Source organism: Nesoenas mayeri, assembly GCF_963082525.1.
Source record: "Nesoenas mayeri genome assembly, chromosome: 4".
Lineage (NCBI taxonomy): Eukaryota > Metazoa > Chordata > Aves > Columbiformes > Columbidae > Nesoenas > Nesoenas mayeri.
In genome coordinates, this window is record NC_137540.1 from 1,459,960 (window position 1) to 1,479,637 (window position 19,678).

General features: G+C 40.5%; 1 protein-coding gene across 2 annotated transcripts in view; it reads right to left on the reverse strand.

The window, feature by feature from the left end:
- GRID2 (glutamate ionotropic receptor delta type subunit 2) overlaps positions 1-19,678 on the reverse strand; it is a gene marked incomplete at its 5' end in the record, with an annotated part of 555,352 nt that overhangs the window by 45,447 nt on the left and 490,227 nt on the right. For both annotated transcript variants that reach the window (XM_080344422.1, XM_080344421.1), the window contains one exon: positions 4,383-4,549. In XM_080344422.1, coding sequence (XP_080200548.1) covers positions 4,383-4,549 — 167 coding nt within the window. The remainder of the gene's footprint in view (positions 1-4,382; positions 4,550-19,678) is intronic.

A 19,678-nucleotide genomic window follows, 5' to 3' on the forward strand; every position in this document is an offset into this window, starting at 1 on the left:
CCGAGGAGACAGGGAGAACACAGATTTATGACTCAGGGCAGGAACTTTCTAAAACTCAGGCTTTTGCTGATGAGATAAAAAGAGAAAATCTATACTATTTATTTAAAGCATAACTCCAATAACTTGCTAAGGGAGAGTCTGAAATGCTACACTATGGCTCTCCTCCTTGCCTCCAAAGTTTTGAACATCTGAAAGTGCAATGCTTGCTGCTAATGAGGGGTCTTTAGGCTTGCCACAGTGAAATCATTATAAGTCTCCATTTCTTCTTTTCCCCCCAGGACAGAAAGAAGTGACTGGCTTTTCTAGCTGCAGCACAAGTTCTTTGCCACCTTACGTGATTGATGCCAAACTCAATCTGAGGTTTCTGCAGACGCTATATGGTGGTTGCACCTTCCATATAATACGCCATCACTTCCCACAGGTGCCCACCCGCAGGTATGTGACGGCTGCTGTTTCTTTTGCCACACAGACAATATTAAGTGTCCACAAGCTTGTGCATGGCCGGGGTGAGTGCTATTTGGGCCACCATCGTTTCCTTTGATTTAAAAGTTAAGTCCGTGGGGCAGAAGGCACAGGGATGCTCTAGGGATGTAAGGGACGCAAACCAACTATGGCTTGATTTTTCAGCAGCGCTGGGTGTTGGCAGCTGGTTACCTAAGTGAAAAGCTGGCTGCTGGCCTCTGATGAGCACGAAATCAGTGTTTCCTCTGCCTCTAACGCTGCGTGGCCAGGACTGTGATGCAGCAGAAGAGAAAGACGCGGCGTGAACGATCCGAGCGCTTTGCTGCTGCCCCTTCCTTGTCCCCCACCAGAAACCAGCACCATTGCTGCCACGCCGTAGGAAACTACGAACTACTCCGGAAAGAGTTTGCAATTATATTTATTCCTTGCAGGGGTGCAATGGAAGTTTTAAAATGTAGAGCTGAAAAGACTTCTTAATGGGTGCCAAATTTATTGTCAGTGCCACAGTTCTTTACGAACCAAATGACACCTCCTCCTCAAGCTCTCCCAGGAAATTTGGCAGCTCCTATTATTACAGCCCCTTGAAAGAAAAATAGAGAGAAAACTGACACGCTTGCCTGGAGGCTGCTGGTGCTCAGAAGGTTAAATCTTAGTCTTGGCAAAGAAAAGGGGACAGAAATCCACCCGAGCGCATCAACCGTCAGACATGTTTGCTAAGGTCTGCAACACACAAATAAAGTCACCAGGACAATATGACAGGTCCATTACTCAAACGTCATCCAGATTATTTTCTGCATTACTTGTGCTGCAGCCACACATCCATTTTCAGGATGGACTCGAAGCAGCTGCTTCCAGAGAGCATTATTAGGCACGGGATGGTCATAGGCACCACGTGGGACCCCAGTTGCCTACTTTGCCATCCCAATACAGCAAAAAGCCAATTCCATTTTGCAGCCAGAGCACTCGGTGCTGCTCGTGGCTTTGTTTTGGCCTAGAAGAGATTTTCTGCATGCAAAAAGAAAGGTCTCAAAAGCCTTTACAGTTTCTTTACAGTGCTTTCAGACGCTTATCCTTCCCCTTCACTGAACCGTATCTGCACAAAATGCTTTGTTTCAAAGCATATTGATATTGCACTTTGAATGGTCTAACTTCTCTCATTAAAAACATTTTGTTCACCCCCAAAATGTTGGATTTCCTTGAGTCTGGAAAGAAGAAGCCCGAAGAGGGTTTCACTTTCTATGTTGTGGCTGGAATTAATCTCCTAAAAGCCCAGCAAATGCGCGTGGAGTTTCTCAGCGATGTGCATTTTGCCAGACTCTCCGCTAATATTTCACTACATCCAAGCTTGCATTTGTAAGAATAATTCTGATTTTAAACTGCACTAGGTAAAAGATGTGGGAGCACTCACCCTTCCCTCTAAAGGCATCACCTTCTATTTGTACAACAAACACAATAGGAGCCAAAGCAAGCAAGCGTACCTCAATGGCAGCACATTCCCATATGATACTTAAGCCTTAAACTTGTGCCCATGTTTCCTGCACTGAGACCAAAATCTCCTGTAAGCTTGTCAGACCTTTCACAGCTCCACCCCAGGGATTTAACACTCTGCAGCTTATGGCTTTATATGAGATTTCATAAAAGAGAAGCCCTGTATTTTGACATAAATATATTTATTTGAGGAAAGATCAAGAAATGCCAGCATATTTCCAACAAGTCCCCTACTGCATTAAAGAATGTGAAATATTCATGTGAACGTTTGCTAATCCTATACAGTGAAATCTATTTCCCTCTCTATTTAGCATGGAGGCTGCAGCAGCTGAAGGTTGTCCAGCCTTTTCATTAGGAAGAAAAGTAAGGATGATTTGTGAAAACCACATGGAAGAAATCATAGGGAATGCTACTAAAGGCTTTTTTAGAACAAAACCTTGTCAGCTACCTTGTAAGCATGCTTTCTCTTTCACGTGTTCGTTTCTTATATGGTGTTTCACAGCTTCAAACTGTAAATTTATATCTATGGACATAATTAGAGGTGCAATATAACATGCTTTCATAATATAGAAATAAAAATTTATAGGGCAGCACACATATTTTTAGAACATATATCTCAAGCTCTCTAAATTCTCCAGTAGGCAGCATCCTAGCAAATTATAATTTTCCTGTTCAACCACTACTCTTGATAATGTAACAAGTCACTTTCTCATCAGTGCTAATTTCTGTGTATCCATTCAGAGCCTCCTGTATCTCACAAATAATCCCTTTCTCCATCCACCTGAACTCTGATAACTACAGCAGGAGATGGAAAATGGGGAAATTTGAGTTCCAGTAACTCCTGATGCCACCAGGGAAAAACACCTGACCTTGGAAATTCATTTAAGTCTCTTTATGCTATGGATTCCCTAAGCGCTAAACGGAAATGGCATTTACTTTCCACTGAGAGATGCTAATATTTGAATATTGCTTCCAAAATCTTCAGATAAAAAGAGCTATATACGTGCAAATTTTTATGCCTCTTTCTGCTTTCCTACACCTTCAAGATATAATAATACATTGAAATGCTGAAATTTTGTTATGAAATAAAATTGTGCTTGGAAATGTCACACTTGCACAGACCAATGATCCAGAAGTCACTAAAGGCAGCGTATTGGAAGCTGTAATTTCGCCTCTCCGGGTACTGAATATGGCAACAAAGATGATAATCGCTCACCAGAACCAGCCACGACCATTTCCCCCATGAACTGAGAACTATAACAAGTACAGAAATGATGTCAGAACCAGCCCCCGAGGGGCAGTTTGGTGATGGCTGGAACATTAAAGTATTCAGCAAATGATTGCCTATAATGTTGATTGTAATATAAAAAACGAAATATATATTTCATTGAAATTAAATATTTCATTGACGCTGTGAATTTTGCACCATGTTACTGTTCTGTCAGCAGAAAATTCAGCCAAATCCCTCCCAATATAGAACAGATTCAAAGATTTCAAACAGTCTCTGTTCATACAATATGTGTGAATCTGCATATCGTTACTTATTGACTACCTTTTCCCCCTATGTCATTCTATGGACTGAACACAAAGGCTATAGCATGAACAAAGCATACTCATATGACATAAAGGTTCCTGTTCATTATAGCAACCAGACAAAAGAAATTCCATCACAGCAACTGTAACATTTTGTTACGTGCATCTAACACAAAACACTAGAAACTAGGCTGAGAATATGTTCAGAATGAGAGAGAATCATGAGATAAGCCCACATGTTCCCCTAAAAACCAGACTGCAAATATCACATTTTTAAATTTTTGGTCATTTTTACATTTCGCACACATCTTGATTCAGGAATCAATACTAGACAGAAGTGTAAATACTGCAAAGGCATAATACATACATTTAATACAGGATTTCTGATCCTAGCAGAAACACAGTGCCAGAAGCATCTCTAGAGATCTCACTTTTGCAGCCCAAGAAATGAATTAGTACTGGGATAAGCAACTAAGCTTTTGGGTGCTAACAGCAGTCTATTCTCGGAAACATCAAATGTTGTCGTTCATTCCCTCCAGTTTTTCCATCAGTGTCCAAGTTTACTCTTCTCTCCTTAAGAAAAGGCTTCTGTAACAGCAGGGCTTGACTTAAGGTGTCCCACTATAACAAATGAATGAACCCTTTCCTCATTCTCCTCCTAATGAGGTTCAGCTTATCTCATTAATGTTTTCCAAAAGAAACAAGGACATTTCAAATAAGAGCAACGCAAAGTATTTTCAATGCAGTTTCTAGAAAAGTGAATAATCCTATGTCTCCGAGGAAATGAACGCCTATGTAAGAAAAGGACTGCAAGAACAAGATGCTTGTCCTTCAAAGACAATCAAAAGGAGGTTTCATAGCTGGGAGACAGAGCTGTTCCTCCTCCTCCGAAGCCTTACCTTTGTGAGAATACGTCTCGGTAGGGGCTGCCGTGCTGCAGTGCGATCCCGTATCCTCTGTCCGCAACCGTGTTCCCAACCGTGTAGAAAGAGCATTCGGCGTCGTTGATGGCCACGTACTCCAGCACCGCCGCGTCCCATACAAAGGCGTAGTTCCCATGTTTCACCTGTGGTAAACAGACAAAGAGCTCAGACTATGGGCTGTTGAGTCCGAAAAGGAGGTGAAGCCACCTAAAAACGTGGCAGTTTCAGCATAATCTGTTATTTAAAGACAGTGAAGTTGGGTGCCCAACAGTTAGCAGCACAGAAAACGCCCCGTGACTGGTGCAACACGGGACTTTGGCTGTTTTTTCTAAGCTTTTTCTTTGAGTCATTAAAATAACCACATAGAGAGAAGGTAGGTGTTCACACTGGGAGAAGGAGGGCATGGCCACACAGATGGAAGACCACCCTTCAACACGGTCCACATTTCAGTCATGCTTCAGGTCGCCATAGATGACATGAACACCCATTTGTCTTTTGGGCTCTGGGCACGACTGTGGGCAAGATCATGCCAATTAGATTTTTTGGGATTATTTTTTCTCAGCATGATGGGTTTTCGTATATCCTCACTGACTTTTGTATAGCAAGATCAGGTAAGACATTTTACCTGTTTGACTACGACAAATAGAAAAACCTCATTATCTTGAAAAGCTTTTGAAGTAACATTTTACTATCCATTCACATTTGAAACAAATCCAGATTTTTCTTTTCATTTCAATATGAGATGCATACAAAATTTCAGCATTTGTTCAGAAGAAAGCTTTTAAAAACAGAACTTCAGTCTAAACTGATCCTTCCCTATTTGAGTGAATTTCCGCTTCCCAGTCAAAGCAAGTTGTTCTGAAAAAAACCCAAATCTCTAACTACTCTACCAGATCTTTTGCCTGTTTTCCATTCCATTGATCTCTATGTCAAACCTAAAGAACCATCATGCTTGTTTTCTGACCCTTTGCTTGGCTCACTCTCTACGCCGTATTAGCCAACTAAGCTGTAAAACTAGGCTGAACCCACTGACTTTGCGCATCTAATGGGAATAAATATGTGACAGCTAAGCGAAAAGCAAACCAAACACAGAAAGGCCGTCTGAGGCCAGGCAATCCGCGGAGAATTCAAAACCAAGTCAGCATATCAAACTACGCAATGTCAGTACATCATTTAGATTAGGCTTTGACAATGTGGATTATGTTTTTAAAGACTGTTTACATATAAAAACTACCGAAGCAAGGCACGGCGGCTGCTTGCTCACAAGATGTAGCGCACAAGGAGCGACTGCATTTGGGACACATTCCTTTTCATGCATAATCAATCTGAATTGGGCACCGCAGGCCTGGAAAGGTTATTCTTCCTATTGTCATTTGCAGATATGGTACAGGGGAGATTTGTGCAGATTGTGGAGCAGAAATGGAGCCATTTAATCTGTGGAATCCGAATAATCGGCAGGATAAAAAAAAGTTGTTTTCGAACTACACACAGACACAAATGCAGGACTGGGTCAGTTTTAATCTTCAGGCTCCGAAAATGAAGAGAAGCTGCCAAATTAATGTACACCGTGATTAAGTTACAAAAGATGTACCCATCATTAACCAATTGTCAGGAGATAGATGCTTTCTGACCACCTGCAAAACGAGGGGATGCTCTCAGGTTTTGGATCCTTCTACATGACAAGAAGGAGACAGAAGATTAAGTGATACATTGATTAGAAACAGAGCCCTTAGCTTATATTTAACTAATAATAGATGTATTGTAAGTAAGAAACGAAACAATTGTAACCAGCATCATTTATTTCTTAGTATAGATGTATTGTATGCCAAAATTTTCATAAATTGTAATGCATATGTAATAATTATGTGAATATAAGGAACACAAGAGCACCCAGTCTTTGGAGCGCTTACGGAGAATGATCCCCAGTGTTCCCATGGCTGATAAAGTTAAAAGAAAGACACTTAACAGTATAATTTACACTGCTGTTAAGTTTATTTCTTTGTTTCAAAAACAGTCAAGAAAGTTGTTTTCTGTGTTGTTTATTTTATTTAACCTCCCAGTGGAGTTGTAAGTCTATCTAAATGGCCAGGGAATGAGGGACAGAAGTGAACTCACTGGGAACAATCAATACAAGTTGTATGCTTGCCGTACCGGCACTGCAGTTCGCAGAGCTCTTCCTAGCTTGGGTTTGCACTTGATCTGATGTTCCTACAAGCACCACTTGGCTGAGAAATAGACAGCGTGACTGAGAAAAAAGCCCGTCCTAGGAGTATTTGAAAGGATAATGACTCAGCCTGGAAGAATCACGATGTGCAGGCGGCAACGGAGGGAAATGGGAGACAAAAGCCGAAGACCAGAAGGGGGGAAATGAATCCTAAAAAGGCTCAAATGGACTTTCCAAACAAAGGAATTACGGAAAGGTGGGGTTCAAAAAGATGAGTAATTTTACGTGCAGGGAGATAACCTTTGAGAGCAGAGGGTTACGTTTTGACACCTGCCTTTGTCTAACCCACCCTTTTAACATCCTAGTGCATTGTATTCACCTAAGTGCTTGCAAAGAGACTTCTCAGCTGGCCAGGAAAAACCCTCTTGATTTGGCTGCCTCGCTGTAAAACAGCGAGAACATTTAAAAGCAGTAAAAGCACTCAGTGTCAATAATATCTGTGATGAAGGGGTGTAGGTAAGATCCTTAGAGCTAGACCTGATAATATTCCAGTTGAGGTTCCCACAAAGATTACTTTTTGTAGATAAGATCACAGTGAGCTGCAGTCAAAGTGCACCAGGCAGCTAAGAGATTGAAGAGCCAGAAGGGATCACCCCAGCCGTCTGTCTCCAACACATGATTGCTCCATGCAATCAAATACATCCTTTTTAGCATTTTTGCCCTGTCTTTTTACAAATCTAGGGAATTTGAATCCATGAAGCAAACCTAAGTTGTAACTGTCAGGCTTGCAACTGCTCTCTTTACGGAATTACTCCTCAGTCTAACAGTTTTGATTGCTATTCAACATATTTATATATTTTTAAAAATAACTTTCTTAAGCCATTCTTAGTTATTTTTCCTTTTGCAGTTCTAGACACTCGCACTTTGGGGCTAACGCCCTTCAATTGTTGATGAACCCTTCCGTTACTTAGCTGGGCTGGATATAACTTTCTTTAATCTCTCCTCGCAAACCTTATAAATGAGAAGAACACCTGTGTCACTAAGAGAGATTCAGTTATCTGGCAGCTCAGGAGGCACATGATTCCCATTCTGAGATTCACCAATTCTAACGGGTAGCTGTACTATTAAAAGGGGAGATGATGCTCTGTGTGAACAGAGAAGGGAATTTCAGGACAAAACGTCAACCAAACCCCTATGTCCTTCTCTCCCTCTTACTATGAGAAACACGTATTTTGTAGCTTTCCATTCTTGTAGACTTCCACTTTGAGCCTCAAAATGAACATTATGAACAAGAAGTTGAGCTTACAGTCCATCAGTTATGGGGACTGAATGAAGGCAAAACCTCATTGGAAAAAGAAACAGGTCTTTTTAATACATATAACTCACTACTCGCAGAAGATCTGCATCTCTGATGCTCCATTTGCACATTGTTATATTGGTGTTTTTTCCCAGTCCACCAGTACTGTCAATATGGCAGAGGTGAACAAGATCTTTGGAGTATCTGAAGACTATTGCCACAGGAAAAGAAAAATTACAGGCAAAATAGAACCTGTTAGTGGCTCATCAGGGTATTTTGAACTCATGTGCCGCCCTGGTTAAGCGAAACTGGGAGGTTTTGTGAGCAATTCCAATCGAGTTACTATAAAGAGTTGTTACACAGAACAGAGGCCATCAGCACATAGAAGGTAAGATATTGCTATAAGGCTGTTGATATTTCTATTTTCCATCACTGCACATTTACGAGATTTTTATTTGCCTGTAGATATCAGTTAAAATTTATCTTTGATGCCTCCACCAAAACTCAGTTGAGTTATATGAGGAAAGCATTTAGAGCCACTATGCTGTTGCATACGCACATATTTTACATCCAAAGCAGATGAGGAGAGTATTTCTTCTTATAGCCAACCCGTTCATGCAGGGTAAGCTGAATAATTTATTTGTGTACCACTCCAGCATCCTAAACCCACATTTCTAAGTCTAGAAAATTATACATTTCAGAAAAAAATAGTGGTAAATAAGAACCAACCAACTACTGCAATTTTTCATGCTTGAATTCTTGGACATGATCTTTTCTCTATTTTAAAATTCTTTTAAAAAGCAATACAAAGAACCCTCATGAAATAAAAAGAACTACACATGAGAGGCTGCAGGTTAAACAGAGCACGTAGTTATTTTTCCCACAGACATCTTTAAAATATTTTATTCTGCATAAGATATGTTATAATAGTTTTAAGGCCAGGGAAATCTTGTTTTAACTGATTAAAATGATATTAATTTCCTGTACTCCATGGTACAAACCAGCCTTGCCAAGGCTGCTGTTACATGAGGAATGAAGAAGAGGGAACAAAATGGAACAAACACTTGCAAATAGAAAAGTGAGAGCTCATACGCATAATGTGGATATTGTACTCCAAAACAGGAAAAGGCAGAGATAAAATCTGTGGTGGAAGCTTAAATCTAGATGTTTATGTTTTCAGATGTTGCCAAACATTCTCAATAGCAGCTGTTTTCAGCAGAAGGGAATGGAAACACATTGATCTCCATAATCCTCTTCCAAGAGGCCAATAAAGTTGCTGTTTATCGGACTGAAGCAGAAGTTGGTTCTTCTGCCTTCAGAGAAAGTCCCATTTGCTAATCTGTTTTTCTCCAGGGGCAAAGGTTTCACATTTGGGGGATCTGCAGAATTTGGAGTGAAATGCAACCCTACAATCCAGGAGGTGGAATATGAATCTGCCTGACAGCTCTCTGCAGTATCTGATGGGAGCTACATCCCCATGGTGCTATTAGAGCACAGAATAAACATTCTTTCATACAGAAAACTCTATTCAGTCACCAAGGCAAGCAGCTAATTAAATAATAATAATAACAACAGCCCTTCAGGATGTCATTTTGAAGCATCTATAGCAAGATATTTAAATTCAAGGGGCACTATTTGACAAACAGTGAAACTTATTCTTTGTACTTATTCAAACAGAAAAGTGCAGAATCATTTCTAAAAGCGTTATTGAGATCGTGCCCAGGAGTGAAGAGCAGCAGGAAATGAAACACCGGGGAGCTCAGGGGAAGAAAGAAGAGGCTGGAAATCCCAGCCTCATCTCCTCTTCAGTATGAAGTTTATCTTTCATTACATTGTCATATCAGCTTCAGTGGCACGTCTATTTGCTCCAGATAAAACTTCATCAGGAAAAGCATTAATTCCCCATAAGCAATCTGCCAAAAAAAGCTTCATGATCACACATTCGCCTGTTACACTGGGCAGACCTTGAATAATTCATCCGGAATTAGAAGAATGACTCAGGTAAGAGAGCTCTGTAATGAGAGGGCGCCTTGGTGTTAGAATTGCTCCGTTGCTTGGTGCATTCACATTTTGCCACTGTAATTAAACGCATCTTATAAGGTACAAGAAAGCAAATAACAAGCAGAGCGGAGGCCAATCAAAGGTACGATTTCTGAGGGCAGAGAACAGAGCCGGCAGCTCCTGCCGGTAATCACAGCAAAGCGCTCAACAGGCAGCAGGTCACGCTCATCGGCAACACGCAGCTCAACCACAGGTTCTTTATGGCCAACGGTAATTTCAGATGGATGAGAAACAGGAGAAAAAAACAATAGGAAGAACAAAACTGCAGCAAAGCAGACCTTGGAAAGGTAAGGAACAGCTTTTCTTTTTTTAATATGCCAGCGTCTAATTTATTTTATGACAACTTAGTGCTTGCAGATACTATCAGAGAGTATTTTAAGGGTATCACCAGTGAAGGTCATATACACAAATTATATCAAAGCACTTCAGGTTCCTCAAAAATCCAGATCTGCAGTAGCCAAGTGACAGCCTCAATAACGAGGCCAATTTCAACCAGAAGTCAAAGTGACTCCTTCCTTCTTATTTATCTGTAGTTTTGTGGCAGTGAATTTACAATAAAAGAACATTTAAATGAGGAAACGCACACAGATCAATCCTCTTAATTTGAGTGAAAAAGTAAAATTCTGTGGATTAAATTATCGGGGAGAAGATAAATGCGGGTGAATTTAGAGAACCAGCATCCCTCTTTAAATGAAATCAATCCAGCATGACAATAACTGAAGGGTTCTTGTCCTCATGCTTTACGGTAGAAGCAGAGTCAATCTTAGTCCAATTCTTTGGCAGCGTTCCTTATTCAATTAATTAGTGCATAGCAACTGCAAGGATAGAAAAACCATCAACATTCAAAAAATTACTCATCAAAACCATTCATCATCTGTAAGAGAACTTCCACTGCAAGAACATTCTTTGCAAAACTGCCAACGTTACTGAAAAACCCTCTAGAAAAAGCTTATTTGAAACATAGAGTTTCATTTCAGAAGCTTATTTTAAGGAAACTGAAAACTTTCAGTTTTTTATATTCCTTATACAAGAGCTCTGACCGCTTTCATAGTGGTGACGGGACTCGAGATGTCCCTCTACTAACACAACATGATTTAACTGTCTTGTTTTGAACCATTTTATCCCTGTGTCTTCAACAAGCATCTCTTGCCCAGATGTTTTAAGGGCCATTATTGTTCTAACATCTGGGTTCCTAATGCCACCACACTGCCCATTGTCACTGGCCTGGCAGGTCTTTGGAGACCCTGCTCTTGAACACGTTTTAATCGCTGGCTACAACCTGTGCAGGCATTTGCACTCACCTAAGGCTAAAACACTCATTTCACACCCCTCTGTAAATAACAAACATAATAAATAACAAAGTGCAAGTCACAGGCTCCCATTATATTTGTTTCTAATTCATCCTGACCTGGCCACGCGACAGCTCGGATGTCAGAAATGAGTTTATAGTTGACAGAACTAAGAGCGAGCAGCCAAGCATCAACTAAAAAACAAATAGATTGTTGTAAGACAATCACTCAATTCTTTATCGTGATGGAGGATTTGTTCAGGACTGATATTTTTCAGGAAAGATTTCTAATCCCTTCTTTCTCCTGCAACAGAAATCAATAGAAATTTCTGGGCAGTACACTTGACACACACTCAGAGAGATAATGTTAAACACTGAGCTTCTGCTCGAAGAAAGTGATACACAGAGCTGGGCAGAAATCAGTTATCTGTCTGCACAAGGAGTTTCAAGAGTCTGAATTAAGGAAAAGCGTCACAAATTTTGGGACCAAAACCAGTTAAGAAATGCAAACTGGATAACTTTTTATTCCAAAAAAAGTTGACTTCTACCTGAATTATTTTCCTTGCAATGGATTAACATTTCAAAATGAAAAAAAACCTTTTCATCAATAGTTAATAGTTCAAGATGGAAATATCCTATGATGCGTTGACAATTGTAGAACTAAAGACAAGCAATTTTTAATAAAAATACCTCTTTCCTTACAGAGTTTCAACTACTCTAACAATCCAATGGATAAATCCCTTATGACAACTAAGCCTGGTTTGGTAGTTATGTATTTGTGGGCATCTTACCAATCTAAACTTATATAAATAGAATCATTAATACAATAAGCAATTTTATTTCCTGCTTCACTCTATATTTCCTCTAAGTTTGGAAAATAGTGGAAATTACGTCTCCTCATGTTTTACCCAAGTCTCTCAGATCCAAACTTGGACAAAATGCGCCATGAAAACTCATCATATCATAAACAAGCAGAATAGTTCTTTGGTGAATATAATGCAATTAGTCAGCCAGTCTTATTTATTTACTTCATTTGAATGTGATGTGTATACTTTGTGTCAGTGGCATTCTTTGGAAAGATATGATCCAACTGGGTCAAAGTCAAATACTTCTCCTAGTCTTACTGTATTCATAAAAACACCAAAGTGTCTTTGAGAAAAGTGGAGCTAAAATATTCATGGCATGGAAAAAATGCTGGTACAGGGATTTTTCAGTTTTAATTGTGACGATACAAGGCAATCAGCTGGTTTGCCTTCTTAAAATGCAGTAGCATTTCCCCTAGAATTGGGAGCGTGAGTTGAGATATTCTTAGTTACGCGATGCACTTGCAAATCAGGTATTTGTGCAGGCGGCATTGAAAGCTGAGTGCCCAGCTAATCAGGTACACTGGTGAGTATCTTATTCCAGTGACTGAAATAATTTCATTAGTTAGCAGCAAACAACGGGAAAGCAACATGAAAACCACGAGCAACAGCATCATAAAATCATCACCTTGATGTTTTAGCGCTTCTTCCAAGGTACAGCAGGTACCACCCAGCGCCTGTGTGGGGATGGCTTGGAAAACACCACTACCCCTATTAGGAAATGTAATCTCATTTAGTGCCTCTTTATTTATTTTGCTGAAAACCAAATTAGACTTTGACCATAAGAAGAATTAATATCTAAACTGATGGTTAATTGTTAGTTACGTTTACACCATAACCTAACTTAAAAATAAATTCTCTTTTACAGAACTATGCCACGAGAGGGAGATTACATTGGACAAATATATACTAAATGTGGTGAAGAACTGCAGTTTCTCTCTGGCTTTTGAACACACACAAACAGCTGGAGATACATCTCCTTTCTCTGCTCAGTTATATTGAAATATCATACGCAAAAGCAACTTCACACACGTGAGTTCTTCTGTTGAAAACATGATCCCTTCAGACCTAAATGGAAGGCATAATTCCTACCGATGGACATCTACGCCATCTCCAATGTAATAGCTTTGTGGCTGTATCTTTTCACTTTAAATTTTAGAAAAAAGTTTAATTCACAAGATGCAACAAGAAAGCAGAGGAAATACAATGCCAGGAAAATATATCCTCCTTTTTCTTACGTATGACATATCTATGAAGAGTGTGTTTTACTGTAGCTGAAGAAGATAAAACCACAACAATATTTTATCTTGTCTCTTTTGACTTCTTTTTTGCTGTGTTTATGCTTTTTGTCATATTTCAAATTATTTAGAGCCCAATAATACAAGTTCAATGGGAATCTAAGGCCCAGTACAGTCATCTACATTTGGCAGCTACTGAATAAGTAATAATTCAATGGACTTTGTACCTACATGGGCCACATACTCAGAGCAGAGCTTAGGATGAACCAAGAGACAAAACAGAGACCTGCAAGAGCATAAAATAGAGCAAGTGCATTTTCAAAAGAAAGAAAAATCTACAGATTGAGTATAATATGATGATTAAATCAAAACGGCAGTCACATAAAACTTGTCATGGGGCGTTAGGAACATCTCATAGCTTACAAACCATGTCAAGCTGTAATAACCAAAACACGCTGAAAGCTATATATGTACGATACCAATAACGAAGGGACGCAATAAAATTTGACACAGCATCTGTCAAAAGTGCACCATGTAACACTCTATGGGGACTGAAGAAGCTCCACCAGGCCTAGGACGACTATTGGAAAGAAATTCAAACCAAAACTTCCACAAGTTTTCTCTGTTATTGGGATGTGACTTGTCTCTCTTCAGCCAGGAATACATCTGGATGATACATAATGATACGTATAAAATACCAAGATTTTGAAAAGCAGGACATAAGTTTAGGAGCAGAGAGGTAGAGCAAGAAGGGTCGTAAAATCCACCAGACGCAAAGAATTGATGCGATCTTGAGTTACAGGCTTGGCAGATGTTTCCACTTCTATTCACTAAACTTCATTTTAATTTTGTGAAACAGCTATCACGTTTGCTAATGTGAGGAGACTTTCAGCACCACAGCATGAGATCATTATTGGCATCTATGGAAAGACAAAATAACACCCTGAGAATTTTCCACAACTGTTGTTATTCCCAAACGTATCTTATATGTCATTATTTTACCCAGAATTTTGGTATGAGCTCTTTAGATTTACTTTCTGGTTTGTCTGCTTTGATTCCCTTCTGTGATCTCATGTCATGTTGTATTTTTTGTTGTTCTGCTCTCCTTGTTGTGTTCCATCTGCCGCTTACTTTGTTAAATCCAAAATGATTTAATGATCAAGCTAATCAAGAATAAGATACTGGTTTAAAGAAAGCCATCTCCCTCATTTAGCTTTCAGCACAACTACAGGATAAGCAAAAACGTTCAATTTAATAATAGCATCATCTGAAGGACCAAAAGCATTTTGCAAATGTTCATTAGCTGATGTTCACATTTCCCCTTTGTGAGAAATTGTCCCCACCTGCCCGATCTGTCCCTACAATTCTGTGTGTTGTCTCCAGCCTGTGCTGTGAACTGCAACGCCCGTGACTCCAAGAGAGCTTCAAACCACAACTTGCGTGTAAAGACAAGACTTGAGCAAAACATTAGCACTTGATCACTTTTGTCTGTGCGTCCCAGAGGTCACAAATTCAGATGGTTTTGGACCCAGGTGTGTTGCAGCACCTTGGATCAATCACTAGACAGATGTCCTGGTCATCCGTCTCTTCTCCAACGGAATACTCAGGAACTGCAGCCAGCACTTAGTGGAAGGCTGACGAGAAACTTTGAGGCTTCCTGGGAATTAGGGACAAGACTCCCTAGTAAGAAGGTGCCATATTCTAGGTTTGTTTACTTATGGGTTGAGAATTCTTGCTACAAAGGTATTATAAGGAAATCCTGTCCCGAGGTCAGAGCGATAAAACAACCAAAGCTTCTGCTCTTTGACTGATGTTATGACCAGAACCGCTCGGTACTTAGACTTGTATAATGCAGCAGCTTCTCTACTCTTTTTTTTCATTACAGACTCATATTTTCCACCCCTCTCAATGCAGCCCCTGGTATTTATATCCCTCCCTCTTTCACATTCAGCAGGGAACGGAGGCTGTTTTATTTGATTAACCAGCCATTCTGCAAACAGCCACAAACACCAATCAACCCCGGTGCAGTGGGAAAGCTTTAGAGCCGGGAACGGTAACAAACAACCCTCTCCTGCCATTGCGGTCCCAGCCGGGGAGTCGAGCGGTCTACCTAGATTGGGTATTTTATGCAAACTGACAGAGGTATGAAATGTGATTACGGCCTGTTTAAAATGCTTCTTAAAATACTCTATGTGGCACTTTAATCCTCTCCTCCCACAGCTTGGCTATTAAAAAGAAACTGATTTATTGTAGCCACGTTTTCGAACCGGACAACTCCGTCACCTAATTCAACTACAAAGAGACATAAACTGCTTGCTGGCAATTTAGCTAAAGAGAATAAAATAGTGGAAAAAACACAATTGTCATTACTCTTCGGCCTAAGGAAAGATTCTGCTTATTTAACAGAAGAATTTTATCTTTATTTTTAGTTGACATACTTTTAGAAAGCCAGCTTGCCTACCTGGCATACCTTGCTCAATGCTGTGCTGTTACTGCTAAATTATTAACTTGACGGCTGGGAAGTTCACTCCATCTACATTTCTTTCCAAGAAAAGCACTCAGAAAACATCTCAGAATCAGGTCAGTAAAAAACAGTAGCAGGAGGCATCTTAATATATGCTATAGAATAAACCCACGTTATTATGTTAGGCTTTCTAAGGATTTTGTTGTGTATGAAAGATGGCAGACAACAAAAGGTCTTTTACCATTGTCATGTGTCAATGTCTATGTGAGCACAACACGGACACATGCCAGCCTTGTGGGCTTGAGGAACAGGAGAGAGAAAACCGAACAGGTTTGAAAGCCCCTGAAATATTTAGTGGGAGTTAAAGAGATGTGTTTTCATCTCACATCCCTCCAGAGGAGGCAAGTGAATAAGGCTCAGACCTTAGTGCCGCCTGACAGCACTGGAGACTTTCTGCTTACTATAGGTGTCCTTTAAAGGAAGAAGATCCTACAGCTCAGCCTCAGGATTCTGTTGGCATGGGTATGGCTGAAGCCCCAAAAACTTAATCATCTATTCTGCCACTCTGTTTAATACGACACCAATTATTTTTGTGCAACAACTACCCAGTTTGAAGCACTACATCTGGTGCTTCAAGCTGGTCCTCTTCCTCCTCCCTTCCTTCCTAAACACAACATAACCTTCTTTTTTTTCTTCCTCAAAACACTTGGGGTTCAATACATAGTTATATTTCAATAAAATACAGTTTTAGTAGAATATTCCCCGCTATGTATAGTCAGAAGACTGAGGGCAATTTTAAAAAGCAGCCAGCAACAAGAGTCTGCTCAGTCTCCCAAACCAGACCCTGGAGATCTCTCTGGCTCCACAGCCTGTACCTGCATTCAAATGCATGGAGGTATTTTGAAGCACAGAGCTGGGGTGTGTAAACATAAACCACCATTTTGGGGATGCATGGGTAAAATTTCGGGTTCCCGTTTCATATTTGAGAAATTAGCCTTTTCTGTGCTTCTCTCCCAACACATCCCTCGCCTTTGCAGCTGATATACGGAAGGCAGAAGATCATCTTCTTTTGGTTTTAATTGAGGGAGTAACATGTAACAGAACTTCCATTTTGCTGCAAATCTCTCTGTAAAGGCACCTCCTGTTTCGCACTCTTTACTAAAGCCTGGATTTTTCTCATAAGATGGTTTGCAACAGCACCCACGAGAGCTGTTTCTGTTCCAGACCTTCCCTGTGCTAATGCATAATATATGCGCTCGACACATAGTAAATACTCAGGAACCTTTTCCTTTCTAATGGAATGTGACAATAGCATTACTGTTAGATCCAAATATGCACAGATTAAGCTACTTGTTTGTGGGGGTGGGCTGAGCATCCTTTTGTGTTTATGCCACCCTTTCTAACAGGTGCTTCCTTAGGGAACACTTCAGCAACAGATCAAGCTCCTTCGAGCATTACCCTGGCACACTCGTGCTCAGCTTTTACAATCACAGACTCAAAATGCACTATTTTTCTGAAATTATTTCTTAACCGGTTGGCTTTCTTACTCCCTGCTCCCTCCCAAAACTTCCCACCCCCCAAAAACCTCAGATTCAGGAGAGAGATTGGAATTTCTACAACAAATCACTCGCCAGTGCAAATGAGAGCAGCACTGATGCTGCTTAGTTATTCAGAAATGTAAAGTCTCTCGCATATAAAGCTCGGGATTATGGTACGATATGGCCACGGAAACAACTGGGGGTACAAACTACTCTGGCAGCAATTCTCAGGGCCGCACACCTCACGCTTTTCCAGGGCTGGTCTCCTATTGTCAATTCAGGGATGTTTCTCTCATGAACGACCACTGTATTTGTGCAGCAGGATGAAGGATGGGGACCCCCCCACCCCATGCTCACTCCTCCAAGGGCTCTCAGTCATCCTTCCTCTAGCTGAGAAGTCAGGACTCAGCTCTCTGCAGAATGCAATTCTACAGGATTCAAGCAAAATTAGTTCCTCAGGGTATGTTTTGCTATTTCTTATTTTTTCTATTGCCATTTCCAGTCATGGAATATGATCTTATTTTGATAGGTACTGTACAAAATAAACTGCAGAGAAAAATCGGTTCCCAGCTTAGGCACTCCCAGCCAGTCTCTAGAGAAGGAAATTGTCCGTCTATGATATCTGAGAAAGAAACTTGGACATCTAAATTAGGCACCTGAAGTTACACATGATGGGAGTACAGTTGCAGCCATGACACTGTAAGGATCTAAGTGAAGCAAGGTTTTAAGAGAGAATGACCTTTCAACAGAAGAAGGGATCTATCTGTGGGGGTACCCCTAAATACCCAAGCTTTCAGGCAAACGAACCTCCGAAAACAAGCATAAATCTTCAAGATTTGAAAACTGATTCTGAGATTGATGCTAATCAATTGGACAATTCAAGAGAAATATGTAGCTGGTACCACTGAAGCTGGAGAAACAAGAGATAATAAGGACCGATCGCTCAATAAAATCCTTTCCCCCCCCCATATCTTTTTATACTGTATCCAACTGTTATGCACTTAAGCTCCCATGCTTGTCTTTTGAAGTTAGGCGGTAGCTCTCCTTTGAGGATGAAAGGTCAGACACAGAGAGGTTGTTTCCTGAGAGATCATCTTCTGATAGTGGCTGTGTTCATTAACTTAGCTCATCCTGGGGCACAGTTTGGTTTCACCCACGTCACGTCTGTGGTGGCACTGAGATGACTATCGTGTGAGCTCCCCTCTCGCCTCTTATTTGGCTGATATAAAATAAGCCAAATGAAGGGAAAGAGCATAAAGAAACAACAAAACAGTGCTACTCAGTTGATGGGTAGTGACTGTAGTACACCAGAGACCTAGCTGTCAAGGTTTTTGTTAGTGTAATAACAAAGGGGAGTGTTAAGGAGTTTGAAGAACAGACAAGACTGCGGTCTTGAGGGAAAACTTCATGCCTTACAGAACAGTCCTTGCAGAAAGCAGAAAGATGCTTGCTTGAAAAAGGAGTTGTGCTGGAAGCTCACACAAATGATTTCCAAGTCAGAAATGACCATGAAGGGCCTTGAAACTCAAGACTTTTCCCCTCTTCCTCTCTCATTTTTTTTTCCAATAGAACTAAATGCAGAAACAGCGTCTTGCAAATACCAGAGAAAATGACACTGAAAACTACTGAAGCAACGGACTGGATGTTGTATGGGTAAATCATCTTATGGAAGGTAAACTGGCAAAAAAATACACACTCAAGCTTAAGCAATAGAAACCCACAGGAAAGAAAACGAAGGTAACTAGGTCAGTTGTAGGTTTCATGTTGAACTATGTTAATGATCAGACATGAAAAGCCTGTAGAAGAAAACACACTAATTTTGTTTCAGATAAAAGGAGCTCAGTCTAGTGTAAGAAAAGCAGAACTGCCAGTTGTCTCCCTGGAACCACTGCCTGAATTTGTCTGGACTCGAGAACACTCGGGGATGAGCTACGGAAAGAAAAGATGATGGTCGTGGATGTAGGATGGCCCATAAAATCTGGCGAACAGATCCAGGAAATTCTCAAAATAATAGAGATGCAAGAAGGAGGGCAAGCAAAGACAGGAATGGCACCGCAGCAGGACATCAGTGACATCTGAGGTCGCTAAAGTGACTGGCAGCCACACGCAGACTGACCTTTGAGCAGAAGCCAACTTGGACAGCATTGCAGCGAGAGCAAAAGGGGGAAAATACATTTGGGAGCATCTTAAGATGAAACAGGAGAAGACAAACTCAGATAAAATTTTCAGGAAACTATGGAGACAAAAGGAAGACGGCGGTAGTTGGCTTGTTCAGATGTGAGACGAACATGTGTCTGTGTAGATTCGTTTCGCGGTATCTAGGCTGACTTGGATTTTGACTTACATTTTCATTTGAATA